Below are 18,793 nucleotides of genomic sequence, written 5' to 3' on the forward strand. Positions count from 1 at the left end.
TAATGGATTGTGCTTCTGGTGTCATGTCTCAAAATTCTTCACCAAGCTCTAGATGTGAAATACTTTCTCCTATAAGTTCAGTAGCTTTCCCTTTTATGTTTAAATCTATGATTGATTTTGAGTTAATTTTCTTTTTTTCTAAGATTTTATTTATTTATTTAACAAGGAGATAGAGAGCACAGTAGGCAGAACGGCATGCAGAAGGAGAGGGAGAAGCATGCTCTCCAGTGAGCAGGGAACCCGGGATCACCACCTGAGCCAAAGGCAGTTGCTTAACCGACTGAGCCACCCAGGTGCCCTGAGTTAATTTTCTTTTTAAAGAGTAGACTCTAGGGGCGCCTGGGTGGCTCAGTGGGTTAAAGCCTCTGCCTTTGGCTTAGGTCATGGTCTCGGGGTCCTCAGATTGAGCCCCACATCGGGCTCTCTGCTCAGCAGGGACCCTGCTTCCTCCTCTCTCTCTCTCTGCCTGCCTCTCTGCTTACTTGTGATCTCTCTGTGTCAAATAAATAAATAAAATCTTAAAAAAAAAAAGTAGACTCTACACCAAGCAAAAACAATTCAATGAACAAAGAAGAGACTTTTTTTAAAAAAATGATGCTGGGGTACCTGAGTAGCTCTGTCAGTTAAGCAACCAAGTTTTTTTTTTTTTTTTTTAAGATTTTATTTATTTATTTGACAGACAGAAATCACAAGTAGGCAGAGAGTCAGGCAGAGAGAGAGAGGAGGAAGCAGGCTCCCCGCCGAGCAGAGATCCTGAAGCGGGGCTCGAACCCAGGACCCTGGGATCATGACCCGAGCTGAAGGCAGAGGCTTTAACCCACTGAGCCACCCAGGCACCCCGAGGTCAAGAATCCTAAACTTGAGTATCTTTTTTTTTTTTTTTAAAGATTTTATTTAGTTATTTGACAGACAGAGATCACAAGTAGGCAGAGAGGCAGGCAGAGAGAGAGAGGAAGGGAAGCAGGCTCTCTGCTGAGCAGAGAGCCCGATGCGGGGCTCGATCCCAGGACCCTGAGACCATGACCCGAGCTGAAGGCAGAGGCCCAACCCACTGAGCCACCCAGGCGCCCTCTAAACTTGAGTATCTTAAACTGAGTGCACAGCCTAATGTGGGGCTCCATCTCAAGACCCTGGTATCATGGCCTGAGCCGAAACCAAGAGTCAGACGCTCAACCAACTGAGCCATCCACGTGCTCTTTAAATGGAATTAATTTAATTTCTTGATTTCAGTTTTGGTTTACTCATGGTTAGTGGGTAAAAATACAGTAGATTTTTGTATTTTGTACCCTGTAACCTGGCTAAACTTGTTTATTCATTCTCGTAGTTTGTGTTTGTGTGTGTTTGTGTGTGTGTGTGTGTGTGTGTGTGTGTGTGTGTGTGTGTTTGTGTGTTTCTGAGGATATTCTATATACAAGATCATGTCATCTGAGAATAGGGATAATTTTATTTAGGAATTATATTTAGGAATAAATTAAAGAAGTATAAGACTGTATACTGAAAAATATAAAATACTGTTGAAAGAAATTAAGAAGATCAAAATAAGTGGAAAGTTAGCTTATACTCATGGATTGGAAGACTTAATATTGTTAAGATGACAGTATTGCCTGAAACAGATCTATGAATTTAATTCAATCCCTATCAAAATTCCAACTGCCTTGTCTTTTGTAGAAATTGATAAATTGATCCTAAAATTAATATATTTATGATACCTGAAATAACTTGAAAAAGAACAAAAAGATCTTATAAAAAATAAAGCTGGGAGTCTCACACTTCTTAATTTCAAATCTTAACTGAAGTTTGAAGACAGTGTGGTGTTCGCATAAGGACAGACATACAAATCAAGTGAATAGAATTGAGAGTCCAGAAATAAACCCCTACATTTATGGTCAGATACCTAAAAGAGATGAAAATATAAAGCTCTTAGAGGAAAACATAGGTATAAATCTTTGTAATGATTAGGCAATCATTTCTTAGATATGCTATTTCAAGCCCAAGCAAAGAAAGAAATTGCTAAATTAAACTTCCTCAAAATTTAAAACTTTTGTTCATCCAAAGGTACTATGATTAAGTAAAAAACAGCCCACAGAATGGGAGAAAATATTTACCTGTCATGTATCTGAAAATTGTATAGCATCTAGAATATATAAAGAGCACTTAGAATTTAAATTTAACAATGAAAAGACAAATAACCTAAATTTAAAATTGGCAGAAGACTTGCATAGACATTTCTCTAGTGAAGATAAACGCATGGCCAATAAGCACATGAAAAGATGCTCAACATTATTAGTCACTAGGGAAATGGAAATGAAAACCATAGTGAGATGCTACTTTCACACCCATTCAGGTATGTAAAATAACAAAAATGGAAAATAAGAAATTGGTGAGGATATGGAGAAGTTGGAACCCTCATAACTGCTGGTGTGAATGTAAAGTGGTACAACTGCTGGGGAGAGCTGTTTGGAAGGTTTTTAAAAAAATTAAACCCACTTAGTTGTGGTGAATATTCCTTTTAATGTACTGTTGGGTTCTTTGGCTAGTATCTTGGTGAGAATTTTTGCATCCATGTTCATCAGGGATATTGGTCTGTAATTCTCCTTTTTGGTGGGGTCTTTGTCTGGTTTTGGGATCAAGGTGTAATGTTGGCTTATAGCTGCTATATCACTTTCCAGTAGCCAGCTCTGGTAGGCTCCTTCACCCTGCGGTTTATCTTCCGATATTGCCTCAGATTCACTTTTCTGCACCTCCTACCTTGCAGAAAGTGGTCGATTTTCTCTTTGTAGAGTTACAGCAAATCTTTTCTTAGATCTCCAGTTGAGTTCACAGGGTATTCAGAATGATTTGATAGCTATGTAGCTGAATTCCAGGGACCAGACAAAACTAAGGTCTCCTACTCCCCCCTTATTGAAATTCTAGTTAGTTACTGTATGGTAAAATTGATTTTGGGTTTAGAATTTAGTGATTCATCACTAAATAATACCCAGTGCCCATCACACCAAGTGCCTTCCTTAGTACCCATCACCCATTTAGCCCATCCCCAACCCACCTCCCTCTTTTTTTTTCCATTCCTCTATGTTCATCTGTTTTCTTTTTTTCTTTTAAGATTTTATTTATTTATTTGACAGCATAAGCAGGGGGAGCAGCAGGCAGAGGGAGAGGGAGAAGCAGTCTCCCTGCTCTGCATCGATGTGGGGCTTGATCCCATGACCTGAGCTGAAGGCAGACACTTAACTGACTGAGCCACCCAGGGTGCCCCTGCTTTATTCTTTAAGTTCCACATATGAGTGATATCATATGGTATTTGTCGTTTTCTGACTGACTTATTTTGTTTAACATAATAAATATTTTTTACATTTCAGTTTTAAGTTTAATTAAAAGCAATGAGAACACTGGTGAAAGTTGTCAAAATGAACTTTATTGCTTTTTATTGAACTTAGTAGAAATTGCAACTAGCTATAACCTAGATAAAATCTCTTTGAGTCCTCAATAATTTTTAAGAGTTCTAGGGCTCCTGAGATATACACAAAAGAATCAGAACTATTGGTTTAGGATTGGTCCAGAGCTGTGACTGGCAGCATCAGTATCACCTGTGTGTGTTGGGGGGTTATGCCTAGATGGCTCAGTTGGTTAAGCGTCTGACTCTCGGTTTCAGCTCAGGTCGTGATCTCATGGGTTGTGGGATCAAGCCCTGAGTTGGGCTCCACACTTAGCTGGGAGTCTGCTTGAAGATTATCTCCCTCTGCTCCTTTCCCCCGAGTCATGCACATGTGCATGCACTGTCTCTCAAATAAATACATCTTAAAAAAATAAAGGGTCGGGGCGCCTGGGTGGCTCAGTGGGTTAAGCAGCTGTCTTCGGCTCAGGTCATGATCTCAGAGTCCTGGGATCGAGCCCCGCATCGGGCTCTCTGCTCAGCAGGAAGCCTGCTTCCTCTTCTCTCTCTGCCTGCCTCTCTGCCTGCTTGTGATCTCTCTGTCAAATAAATAAATAAAAAATCTTTAAAAAAAAAATAAAGGGTCATTTAAAAAATATCACTAGGAACCTTTTAGAAATACAAATTATTGGGTGCCACTCTAGACCCAATGAATCAAATTTTCGAGTAGAGCCCAACAATCTGTGTTTCAGCAAGCCTTTCATGTAATTCTACTTCATGCTAAAATTTGAGAAGCATTCATATTGCATATTCTGTGAGGATGTTTGACAGTGAGAGGAAAAATTTAGTAGCTACTCAGAGAAGGATGGTCAAAGGAAGGTTATTTTCAAAATAGAATGTATGTAAACATAGGTTGAATATAAAAAGCCAGGGAGAAAATGATTGGAGGAGTTGGATAAAGAGGTGTCATATACCAGGAGATGGAAATGAATCTAATCAGTACATATATAGGAGAATAAAGAAGCATTTATCTAGTGCCTGCTGTGTGTATGTATACATATATATGTCAATATTACATAAGTCAGTGCTTTGTGCAATAGAGGTAAAAAGATCTGTAACGTTAGTATGTAGTACCTCACTTACAGGAGCTTAAGGTAAATTTTGTGGTAGATATAGATGTGTAAACAGGTACATTACAACAGGGTAATTGCTTTTTTCCCCCCCCCCGGGGATTTTTTTTTTTTTTTTAAATTTTTTCTTTTCAGCGTAACAGTATTCATTGTTTTTGCACCACACCCAGTGCTCCATGCAATCCATGCCCTCTCTAATACCCACCACCTGGTTCCCCCAACCTCCCACTCCCCGACCCTTCAAAACCCTCAGATTGTTTTTCAGAGTCCAGAGTCTCTCATGGTTCACCTCCCCTTCCAATATCCCTCAACTCCCTTCTCCTCTCCATCTCCCCTTGTCCTCCATGCTATTTGTTATGCTCCACAAATAAGTGAAACCATATGATAATTGAATCTCTCTGCTTGACTTATTTCACTCAGCATAATCTCTTCCAGTCCTGTCCATGTTGCTACAAAAGTTGGGTATTCATCCTTTCTGATGGAGGCATAATACTCCATAGTGTATATGGACCACATCTTCCTTATCCATTTGTCCGTTGAAGGGCATCTTGGTTCTTTACACAGTTGGTAATTGCTTTAAAGAAATATGAGTGAAGTTTCACAATAAAACAAAATATGAACAAGTAACTCTGCTGTGAAAAGACTGTGAACTTTACTGGTAGGGAAAGGGGCATAAGATAGATATTTTAAATTGCAGAGGAGAATTAGATGTTGGATAAGGGAGCACATGAGTTTTGGTTAAGGTGGAAGGTGAGGTAATTTGGGTGAGGGGTGCAGTAGGAAGATATGGCATATTATGGGAGTACTTGAAGAATGTGAAAAAATGGCTTGAATTTTTGAGTGGGAAATGTCCTTAGGAAATCAACAAAGAAACTCATTTTTACTAAGCATCCACTACATACTTGACATGGTACTAGGAGCTGTAACTTTTTTTTTTAAGATTTATTTATTTATTTATTTGACAGATCGCAAGTAGGCAGAGAGGCAGGCAGAGAGAGAGGAGGAAGCAGGCTCCCCGCTGAGCAGGGAGCCCGATGTGGGGCTCAATCCCAGGACCCTGGGATCATGACCCGAGCCGAAGGCAGAGGCTTAACCCACTGAGCCACCCAGGTGCCCCGAGCTGTAACATTTTTGACTGCGGAGCTTAAGTGAGGGTTTACTTGAAGTTAGCATAAGTTTTTAGTGGATCCGTTCAGCACAGTTTATTATTTGATTGATTCTGTTGTCATTATCACTTAGTAGCATCACCATAGGTGATGGTCAGTCTAGCATTTCATTTCTTGCATAAAAGTAATAACCCAGTGCTGTTAAGCACGAGTTCAGATCCAGCCTTGGAGCTTTTCTTCTAATGAAGGGGAAAGCTAAGTTCTTGGTTCATGTAATACTTTATAGATCTGCTAGGATATGATTTCAAAGAGGTTTCCTCTCTTTAACAATGAGTACCACATCACAGCAGATAACCTCTTTTATTACAATTCTTGGCACTGGTTGTAGCTTTGACTGCTAAAATTATTCACATTTTTGCATACTGTCTTTTTTTAGAGAGAGGAAGAGGGAAGAGGGGCAGAGGGAAAGGGAGAGAGAGAATCTTATTTATTTATTTATTTTTTAAGATTTTTTAAAAAATTTATTTATTTGACAGAGATCACAAGTAGGCAGAGAGGCAGAGAGGGAAGCAGGCTCCCTGCTGAGCAGAAAGCCCCATGCGGGACTCGATCCCAGGACCCTGAGTTCATGACCTGAGCTGAAGGCAGCGGCTTAACCCACTGAGCCACCCAGGTGCCCAGGAGAGAGAGAATCTTAAGCAGCCTCCACTCCCAGCGTGGAGTCTGACACAAGGCTCCATCTCAGACCCAGAGATCATGACCTGAGCCAAAATCAAAAGTCAGATGCTTAACCAACTGAGCTACCAGGCACCCCTTTCGAATACTGTCTTAAGGTTTACAAAATGCTTTCGTATCTGTGATCTCATTTGATTCTCACAAGTTCAATCCTATGTGGTAGATAATACTTGTCCTTACTTTACAGTTAAGGAAATTGAGGCTCATAGAGTCTGTGACTTGCCTGACTTTACTGAGCAAAGAAGTGGAATTATCGAATAACTGTATGGTACTCCTGAAACTAATAGAACATTGTATATCAACTGTATTTTGATTGGAAAAAAAAAGCAGAAAAACTGGGAATCCAAAGCTCATATTCTTTTTACTACATTAGTATAGGCTGGGCATTATCCCAGATGTAGTGAATCAGAATTTATAAGTGATGGGACCAGGCCATGTGATTTTTGAAGAGCTCCTTTGGTGAGTCTGATGCTCACTTCACCAAAGGTTGCTAGAGCATTACATCATGCTGCCTCTTTAAGACTTCTTGTACCCGAATTCTCTTTTGGGTTTGAAATACTGATTTGTGGTCCAATAAAATGAATAATATTCACAACTAGCTTGAATTATTAGAGATTTTATTTCCACTAAGGTAAAATCTGATTAGTGATGGATAGGTTATGGATTTTTTATAGCATTGTATTGCTTTATATGTTCTAAGAACAGAAAGCATTCTCCGATACGGGGTTTGTCACTCAGTATTTCTCTCTCTCTCTCTCTTTTTTTTTAAGATTTTATTTACTTATTTGACAGACAAAGATCACAAGTAGGCAGAGAGGCAGGCAAGTGGGTGGAGGGAGCAGGCTTCCCACTGAGCAGGGAGCTTGATGTGGGACTCCATCCCAGGACCCTGGGATCATGACCAGAGCCGAAGGCAGAGGCTTTAACCAGCCAGGCGGCCCAGCATTTCTCTTTTACGATGATTTCCTCCACCTTGAATAATGAGTCAGTTAGCAAGTATATTCTTCAAACATCTCTTTGTATAAATGTGAATATTATTTTGGAAACTCTGTAGATAACTGAAATTTGGCTTATTGAGGCTCTTGTGTTCACAATTTATTTTTCCCTTTAACACAATCTAGCATTCATTTAAGCCTTAGATGAGGGTTTCTACTCAGCAAGATGTCAAGCTTAATATTCAGCAGGTGGGTAGAGGAGAAAAGTAAAGAGAAGCTGGATATCTTACATTCTTCATCTTTTCTTCTCTCTGCTCAATTGTTTTGGTACCCAAAGCACAAGAATATATTTTTAAAAATTTTTAAATAGATTTTATTTATTTACTTGACACATAGAGTGAGATCCCAGGCAGGCAGAGAGAGAGGGGAAAGCAGGCTTCCCGCTCAGCAGAGAGCCCGATGATGTGGGGCTCCATCCCAGGACCCTGAGACCATGATCTGAGCCAAAGGCAGAGGTTTAACCCACTGAGCCACCCAGTCGCACCAAAGCACAAGAATATTTGATGCCCCATAAGAAAGAGAAAAAAACACAGCAAATACAGGAATTTCTTTCCCCTACAAAGTAATTCATCAAATTATTTTCTTGTATATGTCCGTGTTTTTTTCTAAAATATGCCTTGTCAGCTAAATTTTTAAATGACTGAAACAAGCCTCTTCTACAAGTGCCTGTATGTATTGTGTGAATGATGTTTTCATTCATTTGAAGTTGTTCAGTCAGAATGATAGAGCTGACAGGAATCTTAAGAGATAATACAGTACATTGTCCTGATTTTATGGATGAGGAAACTGAAACCATGAAAGTGTAAGGTTCAAGGTTGTATATAATAATTGTTAGAGTAGCTCTTCTGGCTCCAAGATAGGATTGCTCTTAGCTGCCTTTCATAGCAGATATTCACAGCAGTTCAGACTATGAAGTTATTGTGAGCCTGTTTTAGGACAAAAGACTCCTGTTTAACATTTAAAAATCCCTCTGATGTGGAGATAAATACAAGAGTTACCAAGCTGGGGAAGCATCTGTTAGCTATGACATTATATCATAATATAATAACACAAGATTGTACACTAGTTTTGCAATTTCCAGAAAAAAGTTAATGACTCCCATCACTATCAACTCTTGTGTTACCCAAGATTATTATTATTCTTCCTTTTTTTTTTTTGAGCTGACTATTATGTTTAGCTAGACCAACCAGTGTTGCTAAAAGGATTAGAAAACAAATTAAGACTTCTAATTTTTTTTTTTTTTTTTTTTTAGATTTTTTTTTTTTTTTTGACAGAGAGAGACAACAAGTAGACAGAGAGGCGGGCGGAGAGAGAGAGAGAGAGAGGGAAGCAGGCTCCCTGCTGAGCAGAGAGCCCGATGCGGGACTCGATCCCAGGACCCTGAGATCATGACCTGAGCCGAAGGCAGCGGCTTAACCCACTGAGCCACCCAGGTGCCCTCTAATTTTTTTTTGAAGATTGTATTTATTTATTTGACAGAGAGAGACACAGCGAGAGAGGGAATACAAGCAGGGGAAGTGGGAGAGGGAGAAGCAGACTTATCTTGGAGCAGGGAGCCGGATATGGGGCTCAATTCTAGGATGACCTGAGCTGAGGGCAGACACTTAATGACTGAGCCGCCCAGGCACCCCAAATGAAGAATTTTTAATGCAAGTTAAAAATATGTTAGGGGCGCCTGGGTGGCTCAGTGGGTTGAGCCGCTGCCTTCGGCTCAGGTCATGATCTCGGAGTCCTGGGATCGAGCCCCGCATCGGGCTCTCTGCTCTCTAGCGGAGCCTGCTTCCTCCTCTCTCTCTGCCTGCCTCTCTGCCTGCTTGTGATCTCTCTGTCAAATAAATAAATAAAATCTTTAAAAAAAAAATGTTAAAGTTGACTTATAGACAAATAGCTTGTTATTTCATTTTAACCAATTATTGATACATATTTTTTTCACTTTCTCAGGCATGTGCTCAAGGGGATTTTCAAAGAGCATCTACATGTGCACTGCGCTGTAAGGATATGTTGATGAGGTTCCCTAAAATGGTGAGTGAAATATCTGCACTTATTCTCCAAGAGTTTGAAAATACGTTATGTCACGTTCTAGGTAGAATCATGACTACTTCATGCAATTCTTCAGAGATTATATTTAAGGTCAGGTCCACTCATTTAGCTGGTCTTTGAAATAATTTCTTTGTCTTGTACTAGAAAGGGTGTTTAAAAAAGCAAAGGGTTATTTCTTAAAATTTATTTGCTTTCTCTTTTATTGTCAAATCATTTTGCTAACATTTCTTCCATATTTCAAGCTATGTGATGAAAGAATGGAAAAAATGAGTTTATAATGAGTTTATATCTCTGCTGGCAAGGTCAATAGCAGTCAGTCATATCACTGTCATCGTGTTTTTCTATATTGGGGGTGTGAGAGAATTGATAGGATAAATAAATCCTACTTCCCAGTCTGGTTCTCATCAAAATTCCAGGGTTGATAATTTTTGATTTTTCTTAACTACCTTTTATTTCTTTCTTGCTTCACTGCCTATGTCTACTTTACTCTTTGTTATCACAGAGGGAATTGAAAACAAAGATATATTTAGATGTTAGGGTGCATGTTCCTTAGGTCTTCATGCATTATACCTACTTGTGAGATTGGTCTTATTTTTCCCCTAAATTCTGTGTTATAATGTAGAACTTAATTTAGTAAATAGTTATATATTTCTAATTATATGCTAGGTACTCTTCTAGGCTTTATTTATTTACTTTATTACAAAATTTTAAAAAATATTTTGAGAGGGAGAAAGAGAGAGAGAGAGAGAGAGAGAGAGCGAGCAGGGGGCAGGGGTAGAGGGAGAATGAGAGAGAGAAGCATACTCACTGCTGAGCGGGGAATCTTTGATGTGGGACTGGATCCCAGGACCCTGTGATCATGACCTGAGCTGAAGGCAGATGTTTAACTGCCTTCAGTTAAAGGCACTTAACTTTGTGCCTTTAACTGAAAGCACACCCAGTCGTCCTCTCTTCTAGGCTTACAAAAATTTTTTTTAAGCTTTTTTTATTTTTTAAAGATTTTATTTATTTATTTGAGAGACAGAGAGAGCATGAGTGGAGGGGAGAGGGAGAAGCAGACTCCCCACTGAGCAGGGAGCCCAAAGTGGGGCTTGATCCCAGGACCCTGAGATCATGACAGGTAGACACCCAACCATATGAGCCAGTCAGGCGCCCCTAGGCTTTAAAAATAAAGCCTGGCTGGCTCATTCTATGGAGTGTGTGACTCTTGATCTTGAGGTTCTGAGTTCAAACCCCATGTTTGGTGTAGAGATTACTAAAAAAATAAAAAACTCCATAAAATTTTTAAAAAGTTAAAAAATTTTAAGGCAATTTCATATTTAAAAAAATATTAAAAGAGGGATGGCTGGGTGGCTCACTTGGTTAAGTGTCTGCCTTCGGCTCAGGTCATGATCCTGGGGTTCTGGGATCAAGTCCCATTTTGGGCTCCTTTCTCAGCAGGGAGCTTGCTTCTCCCTCTGCCTGCGCTGCCTGTTCTGCCTGCAGCTCTCCGTGCTTTTGCTCTCTCTCTCTGACAAATAAATAAAATCTTTAAAAAATGTTACAAGAATGGTATGAAGAACTCCCTTTATCCTTTGTACAGAGACCTTATTCAAGTTTCCCAAAACGTCCTCTATACAAAATGGAATCAGTTTCCATGTACCTAGTCTCTTTCAGTCTGGAATACTTCCTCACTCTTCTTTGACTTTCATGACTTTGGCAGTTTTGAAGATTACTGACCAGTCATTTTGTAGAGTGCATCTTAGTTTTTTTAATTAAAAAAATTTTTTTGAGATATGATTGACATATTGTATAAGTTTGACGTATACAGCGTGTTGGTTTTATACATTTATATATTGCAATACGATTACTATAGTAGTGTTACCTAACACCTTTATTATGTCACATAATCATTGTTTTTGTGTGTGTGTGTGTGTGAGAACAGTTAAGATCTACTCTCTTAGCAATTTTGAAATTTATAATAGTGTTGTTTACTGTAATTACTGTATTGTGCATTATATCTCCAAAACTTACTTACATTACATTTGCAAGTTTCTACCCTTAAGCAACATCTTTCTAATTCCCCTACCCTTAATTCAAGTTTTTTCAGAGCTTCTTCATGTTTAGAATAAATTACGACTCTGAGACCAGGAAATCACAGAAGTGATTCTGTATTCTCCTCATGGCTTCCTATTGGGTGGCAGACAGGATTGATTTAGTCTGTTATTGGTGCTCATTTTGATCTCTTGAATAAAATGGTATTTTCCAGGTTTCTTTGCTATAAACACATGTATTTTTTCCCTTGTGTTATACATAAGTATTTTGTGGGGTGATACCTTGAAACTAAATGAAGTCCAATTTCACATCCTACTTTCACCATGCATTGATATTTCTTGCCTAAATTCGTACTGTGATGGTTGACAATTGAATGTTTTTCTAATTCTTTCTACATTTATTAGTTGACATTCTACTATAAAAACTTTTTTATTGTGGGAAAATATATATAATATAAAATTTGTCATTTTAACCATTTTTAAGCATATAATTCATTGACCTTAACTATATTTGCAGTTTGGTATAACCATCACCACTATCAGTTTCCAAAATTTTTCATCAGTCCAAATAGAAACTGTACACATTACACAGTAACTCCTATTACCTCTTCTCCACAGTTCCTAGTGTCCTCTAATCTACTTTCTATCTATGGACTTTCCTGTTCTAGATATTACATATAAGTGGAATCATATAATATTGATCCTTTTTTAAAAAAAGATTTTATTTATTTATTTGACAGAGAGAGATCACAAGTAGGCAGAGAGGCAGGCATAGAGAGAGAGGAGAAAGCAGGCTCCCTGCAGAGCAGAGAGCCCAATGCAGGGCTCGATCCCAGGACCCTGGGATCATGACCTGAGCCGAAGTCAGAGGCTTTAACCCACTGAGCCACCCAGGCGCCCTGAACCTTTTTTTTTTTTTTAAAGATTTATTTATTTTAGAGACAGCAAGCAAGCATGGGGAGGGCAAAGGGAAAGGGAGAGAAGCAGACTCCTGCTGAGCACTGAGCCTAACATGGAGCTCGATATCATGACCCTAAGATCATGACCTGAACCAAAATCAAAAGTCAGATGCTTAACTGACTGAGCCACCCAGGTGCCCCTTGAACCCTTGTTTTTAATTCTCTTAGATAAATATCTAGGATTGGAATTGGTGGGTCATATGGTAATTCTGTGTTTAACTCTTTGAAGAACCACCAGACTGTTTTCCGTAGCATTTGCACCATTTTACATTTCTGCCAGCAGTGTATGAGGGTTCCAATTTCTCCGTATCCTCACCAACTCTTATTTTCCAGATTTTAAAATTATTATAGCCATCCTAGTAGGTGTGCAGTGGTTTCTCATTATGCTTTTGATTTGCATTTCATTAGTTATTAAAAATAATGATATTGAACATCTTTTCATGTGCTTATCTTTGTATTTCTTTTGTATTTCTTATTTTGTATTTCTGTATTTTTGTATTTGTATATCTTCTTTAGGGAAGTGTCTTTTAATATCCTTTGCCTATTTTTTTTCTTTGCGTATTTTTAAATTGGGTTGTCTTTTGGTTGTTCAGTTTTAAGAATTCTTTATATGGTCTAGATATTAAAGCCTTAAATGATTTGCAAATATTTTTGCTCATTCTAAGGGTTGTATTTTCACTCCCTTTATAGTGTCCTTTGATGCACTTTAATTTTGATTAAGTCCAGTTTATCTATTTTTTCTTTTGTTGGCCTATGCTTTTGGTGTCATTTAAGAAACTTGCCAAATCCAAGGTTGTGAAGATTTTGGCATTCCTTTGAGAGTTTTACAGCTTTAGCTCTTAACTTCAGGATTTTGATCCATTTAAATTTTTGTGTTTGACTATATTGTTAGGACACTCATGTTTTTATTTTATTTTTTATGGTTTTTATTTTAAAGGTCAGTGAAATTATTTAGTGTGTTTTTGATGGGCTTAAGTTTTATTTTTTATTTTATTTTTATTTTTTAAAGATTTTTATTTATATATTTAGCAGAGAGATAGAGAGCACAAGCAGGCAGAGCAGTTGACAGAGGGAGAGGGAGAAGCAGGATCTCCACTAAGCAGGGACCCCGATGCAGGGCTCGATCCCAGGACCCTGGAATCATGACCCCAGCCGAAGGCAGCCGCTTAATTGACCGAGCCACCCAGGCGCCCCTTGATGGGCTTAAGTTTTAGATAGGGGACCTGAAAATCTAGGGCAGGAAATCTTATAATGAGAGGAAATGATCGGATAAAGGCTAGAGAAGAGCTAACATAATATTATTTACTTAAAAAGAATTAATGAATTAAATAAACCAAGTCTTTTTTCTGAGACATCCGTTCTGTATGCCAAAACTGGATTAGGAATTACTGTAAGGTGTTAACATGAAGGCAGAAGGGAATGCTGTTCAGAGACAGAGAAATAAAGTATATGGAAAATTGTGTCTTAGGGCACCAAGAGAAATAACTAATGACCTGTAGTTGATTATAATTGAGCTATCCGAGGATTAAAGAAAGCTGAGTCAGGGAGGGACTGGAAGGTAAATGTCTTAAAGCCATTAAGGAAGAAAGCCAGGCAATTACCATTCACTGTTAAAATAGAACAAAATGTAAAAATACTTGATCTATAAATGTGTAGAAGAGAACAAAAGCAGAAAGAAAAATAGTTCAGGACTTGGGACTGGAGAAATAATAGCTTTGTTTTTTTCTGAATTTTAAAATACTGATATACAAAGTAATTTGCAGAAAAGATGACCTTATCTAGCTAATTAAAAATACAAGGCCTCCGGCGAGGCTGGGTGGCTCAGTGGGTTAAGCCTCTGCCTTTGGCTCAGGTCATGATCTCAGGGTCCTGGGATCAAGCCCCACATTGGGCTCTCTGCTGAGTGGGGAGTCTGCTTCCCCCTGCCCCCGCCTGCCTCTCTGCCTACTTGTGATCTCTCTCTGTCAAATAAATAAATAAAATCTTAAAAAAAATACAAGGTCTCCGATTGAACTTGAAACTTAGTGATGAAACTTACTATTAGCAGCAGTGTTTGAGTTTTAAAAATCATCCGTATACTCTCATGTTGGCGTTATTCAGTTGGAGCTGTCTTTCTGGGCTGGTAGATGTAGCAGTTAGATGGAGGTTCTAGATATCCCGTGGGTTTTGGAGCTTCCATAAGTCCATTTCTGTGTGACCAGTGTAACAGCAGACTTACAGGCCTACCTTCTTTGTACTGGTTTTTGCCATTGTGCATTGCTTGCAAAATGAGAGGTTAGCACTCCATGGAAGGCTGGGAAGATATTTTTATTTTTTATTTTTTGTTTTTGTTAAGATTTTACTTCTTTCAGATCAAGTGAGAGAGAATGAGGGAGAGAAAGATCGAGAGAGAGTGCAAAGGTTGGGGGGAGGGACAGAGGAAGAGGGAGAAACAGGCTCCCTAGTGAGCAGGGAGCCCAACTCTGGGCCTGAGCTGAAGGCAGACACGTAACTGACTGTATAACCCAGATGCCCTGCAAAGATATTTTTAGGGATATTTTTATGAATCTTAGTTCTTCATACCCCGTTAGAAATGTGTCATGAGGGCAGGGATTTTTCTCTGTTTTGTTCACTGATTTATCTGTAATGACTGAAATGTGCCTGATAGATAGGAGATGCATAGTAAATATTTATTATTGAATATATAATGATTGTGTGCATAAAGCAGTATTGGTAGTTAAAAGATTTTATTTTTGTCATTACATTGAAAATACACTGTGGTTCTCTTAAAAGATATTTTAGTATTTTTGGGTCGCCTGGGTGGCTCAGTGGGTTAAAGCCTCTGCCTTCAGCTCAGGTCATGATCCCAGGGTCCTGGGATCGAGCCCCATGTCGGGCTCTCTGCTCAGTGGCGAGCCTGCTTCCCCTTCTCTCTCTGCATGCCTCTCTGCCTACTTGTGATTTCTCTCTCTGTCAAATAAATAAAGAAATTTAAAAAAAGAAATCCCACCTCCTAATACCATCACATTTAGGGGTAGGGTTTAAAAAAAAAAGATATTTTTAGTATTTTATAGCTTTGTTGTTGTAAGTTTGTTATTATTTTGCATTCTTTTTTTCTCCTAGGAAGTAGCATTTAATGTAAGTACACTTGAACATTTTTTGAGGGCAAAGACAAATCCTGGGGAAACTAAATAAAGACTAATATACATTAGATGTTCGTCGAAAGTTTTATTTCCATTTTCTTCCGTGCAAGTTAGTTACAGGCCTCTCTGCAGTAAGTGGATGTGAGCTGCATTATTCCAGTATAGCTGTATAATTGGTGTGGTCCTGTGTGAACCTATGGGATCTGGGGCATGTAATGAGTTAAGCTTTTTCTGCTAAAATGTCAAGAATGTATTCAAATACTTCTGGATTCTTGCCAGACCCACATTACCAAGGCTATTCTTTATTTTAGATTGAAATATACAGTAGGTCTGAAGTGCTCAGGCATGCATATTGAATTTCTCCTGAATATACTGTAATTCAAAAGGAAACTTTTTTGAAGGAAGACAGGTCTTTACACATTACTTATGAATAACTTGCCTCAGATCTTGGATTCTTAATTGAAGATCTGCTTCTGTAGTCTTACTCAGGTAAAACTTATAAAGGATTCCATTATATGGGTGTAATCAGATTCTGGAAGGATGTTTGGATAAGTTATTAGAAATTAAAATTTTTTCTCTTAAGCCATTTCCCAGGATTTGGGCAGATGAAAATTATATAAGATATGGCAATGATGCAGGGACTGAGATGCCGATAATCCATAAAAAGTATTTTCCTCTGGCACCATTCACATATTCGTTCCTACTTTTATTTTAGGGGTAATTTATGTAAAGAAAATTTTTCTTGTTAAAGAGTGTTTATTAAACAATTTCTAAATAAGTCCTATGGCTAGACTATGAAATGTTGGACACATTTCAGATCTTTGGAATTTTTAAAAGTTGTCTTGATTTTGAAAAAACATCCTCTTTTTTTTTTTTTTTTAAATAATGAATGTTACGGTGCTAGACCATAGTTAATCTTTTTTTTTTTAAAGATTTTATTTATTTATCTGACAGAGAGAGAGAGATCACAAGTAGGCAGAGAGGCAGGCAGAGAGAGAGAGGAAGGAAGCGGCTCCCCACCGAGCAGGGAGCCCGATGCGGGGCTGGATCCCAGGACCCTGAGACCATGACCTGAGCTGAAGGCAGAGGCTTAATCCACTGAGCCACCCAGGCGCCCCAAAAACATCCTCTTTTATGCTTTTTTCTTTGACTGTACTCGCTGATCTAATGCCTCTTACTGGATCTGGAAACCTATAAAGGAGGTTGTCCTTTTGCTGGGCAATGGTTAGGTTTCCCATTTCCTGTTACAAAGTACCTTTCAAGTTCTTTTTTTTTTTTTTTTTTTTAAGATTTTTTTTTTTTTTTTGACACAGAGAGACCACAAGCAGGCAGAGAGGCAGGGGGGGGGGGGGGGGGAGCAGGCTTCCCGCTGAGCAGAGAGCCCGATGCGGGGCTCGATCTCAGGACCCTGAGATCATGACCTGAGCCGAAGGCAGAGGCTCAACCCACTGAGCCACCCAGGCGCCCCTACCTTTCAAGTTCTAATAGTAATGTATTACTTTTCCAAATATAACTCTTACCCAAACTGAATATTTTATAGCTCCTTTTTAGATAATTTGGGAGGTTTAAATAAAGAATAGTGGGTTATTTTGATGTAGAAAATAAAGCATGTCTTAAAGACTCTTGAACTGTTATAGATTTTTTAACGTTAAAAAATCATGAATCTGACTTTTTCTTTTTAATATTGCAGACTGGATATCTTCACATTCTCTGTTACAACTTTGGAGTAGAAACCCACAAGCAGAGTAAATATGAAGAAAGTTCTTTCTGGCTTAGGTAATATAAACAAAATTAATGAATGTGAATTTAGGGATATCATCATACGGTTCAGTAAATACTGTGTGATACTTTGTCAGTTTAAACAGTCTCTCACTTGACTGGGCGCCTGGGTGGCTCAGTGGGTTGAAGCCTCTGCCTCGGCTTGGGTCATGATTCTGGGGTCCTGGAATCGAGCCCCACATTGGGCTCTCTGCTCAGCGGGGAGCCTGCTTCCTCCTCTCTCTCCCTGCCTGCCTCTCTGACTACTTGCAATATCTGTCTGTCAAATAAATAAATAAAATCTTTAAAAAACAAAAAACAAAAAAAGTCTCTGACTTCAAAAGCCAATATGCTAAATTTATTTATTCCTTTAACGTGTGTTGTTTATTCTTACATGTTGCCAGTTGATAAGAATATGTTTTCTATCCTTAATGTAACATGAGATGTTCTTCTTTCATTCCTCCTTCATATCTCCATCACGAATATGAATTTTTCTTTTGCTTTGTTATATATTGCTGTCTGCCAGCCCCAGAGTTTATATGTGGGTGGGTGGGTGAAGAGTAGGATCAGGATCAGCTAAAATTGTTACTATGAAATGAATTCTGCTATTTTAATATCAGTGAGTATATATTTAGTACTTACTGTACGAACAGTATTATACTGATATTTGTACTATTGTACTGAATCTGGAAATATCAAGGGAATAATGTAAAAATGGAGCAACTAGATGCAAGAACCCTGTCTTTCACTGAGTACTTAGGCACAGTACAGGTTCTGACACATAGACCATTCAATAATTGCTAGTTAAATGAATTTATGTGAAAAATGTATTTTTCTGGAGATGTCACATAAGGTACTTTGAACATCAGGGGATTATGGAGTAAAATATATCAAATCAATTCACTGAATGTTTTTCCATTCTGTGTATAGGGTTAATTCTGGTTATTTGAAGATACTGTCAGGGTTAGTTTAACTGTTGTGAAAATTACATTTGCCATTAATGAAACAAAGGCAAATATGGTCTTTGAGATTATAGTAATCACAGGTATATATATCTCTAATAAAATACTTATGCAAATGACTTTTATGTAAAAGACTTTAAAAAAAGATTTTATTTATTTGTCAGAGAGAGAACACAAGCAGAGGGAGCGGCAGAGGGAGAACTAGGCTCCCTGCTGAACAAAGGGGCCTAATGTGGGACTCAATCCCAGGATCCTGGGATCATAACCTGAGCTGAAGGGAGACACTTAATAGACTGAGCCACTCAGGTATCCCTGTAAAAGACTTTTTAGAGCCTAAAGATTGATCGAACTCTATATATGAGAACTGTGCCTAGCAGAACAGGCTTATACAGTTTATGAGTTATAGTTAATTTAGAATGTTTCACAGAAGTGGAATATACCTGAAGTTATTATAAAATCACATTTTAATAAATTGAATTATTTCAAATATAATCAGAAGAGCTGAGTAGAGTAGTTTAGCTCAGGTTTTATAACAGGTTTCATTTAAATGAACCTCTTTATAAAGTAAATGATAAGTGAGTTT

At 38.4% G+C, this 18,793-nt stretch overlaps 1 protein-coding gene across 1 annotated transcript in view; it reads left to right on the plus strand.

Annotated features, from left to right (window-relative positions):
* The window catches only part of LOC111161001 (testis expressed 11), a 273,790-nt gene that overhangs the window by 25,046 nt on the left and 229,951 nt on the right, over nt 1–18,793 (plus strand). The window contains exons 6-7 of the mRNA XM_022524429.1: nt 9,278–9,358; nt 17,181–17,266. Of these exons, the coding sequence (XP_022380137.1) occupies nt 9,278–9,358; nt 17,181–17,266 (167 nt within the window). The remainder of the gene's footprint in view (nt 1–9,277; nt 9,359–17,180; nt 17,267–18,793) is intronic.

The sequence above is a fragment of the Enhydra lutris genome, unplaced genomic scaffold, assembly GCF_002288905.1.
Source record: "Enhydra lutris kenyoni isolate GAN:26980312 unplaced genomic scaffold, ASM228890v2 scaffoldscaffold81, whole genome shotgun sequence".
NCBI lineage: Eukaryota > Metazoa > Chordata > Mammalia > Carnivora > Mustelidae > Enhydra > Enhydra lutris.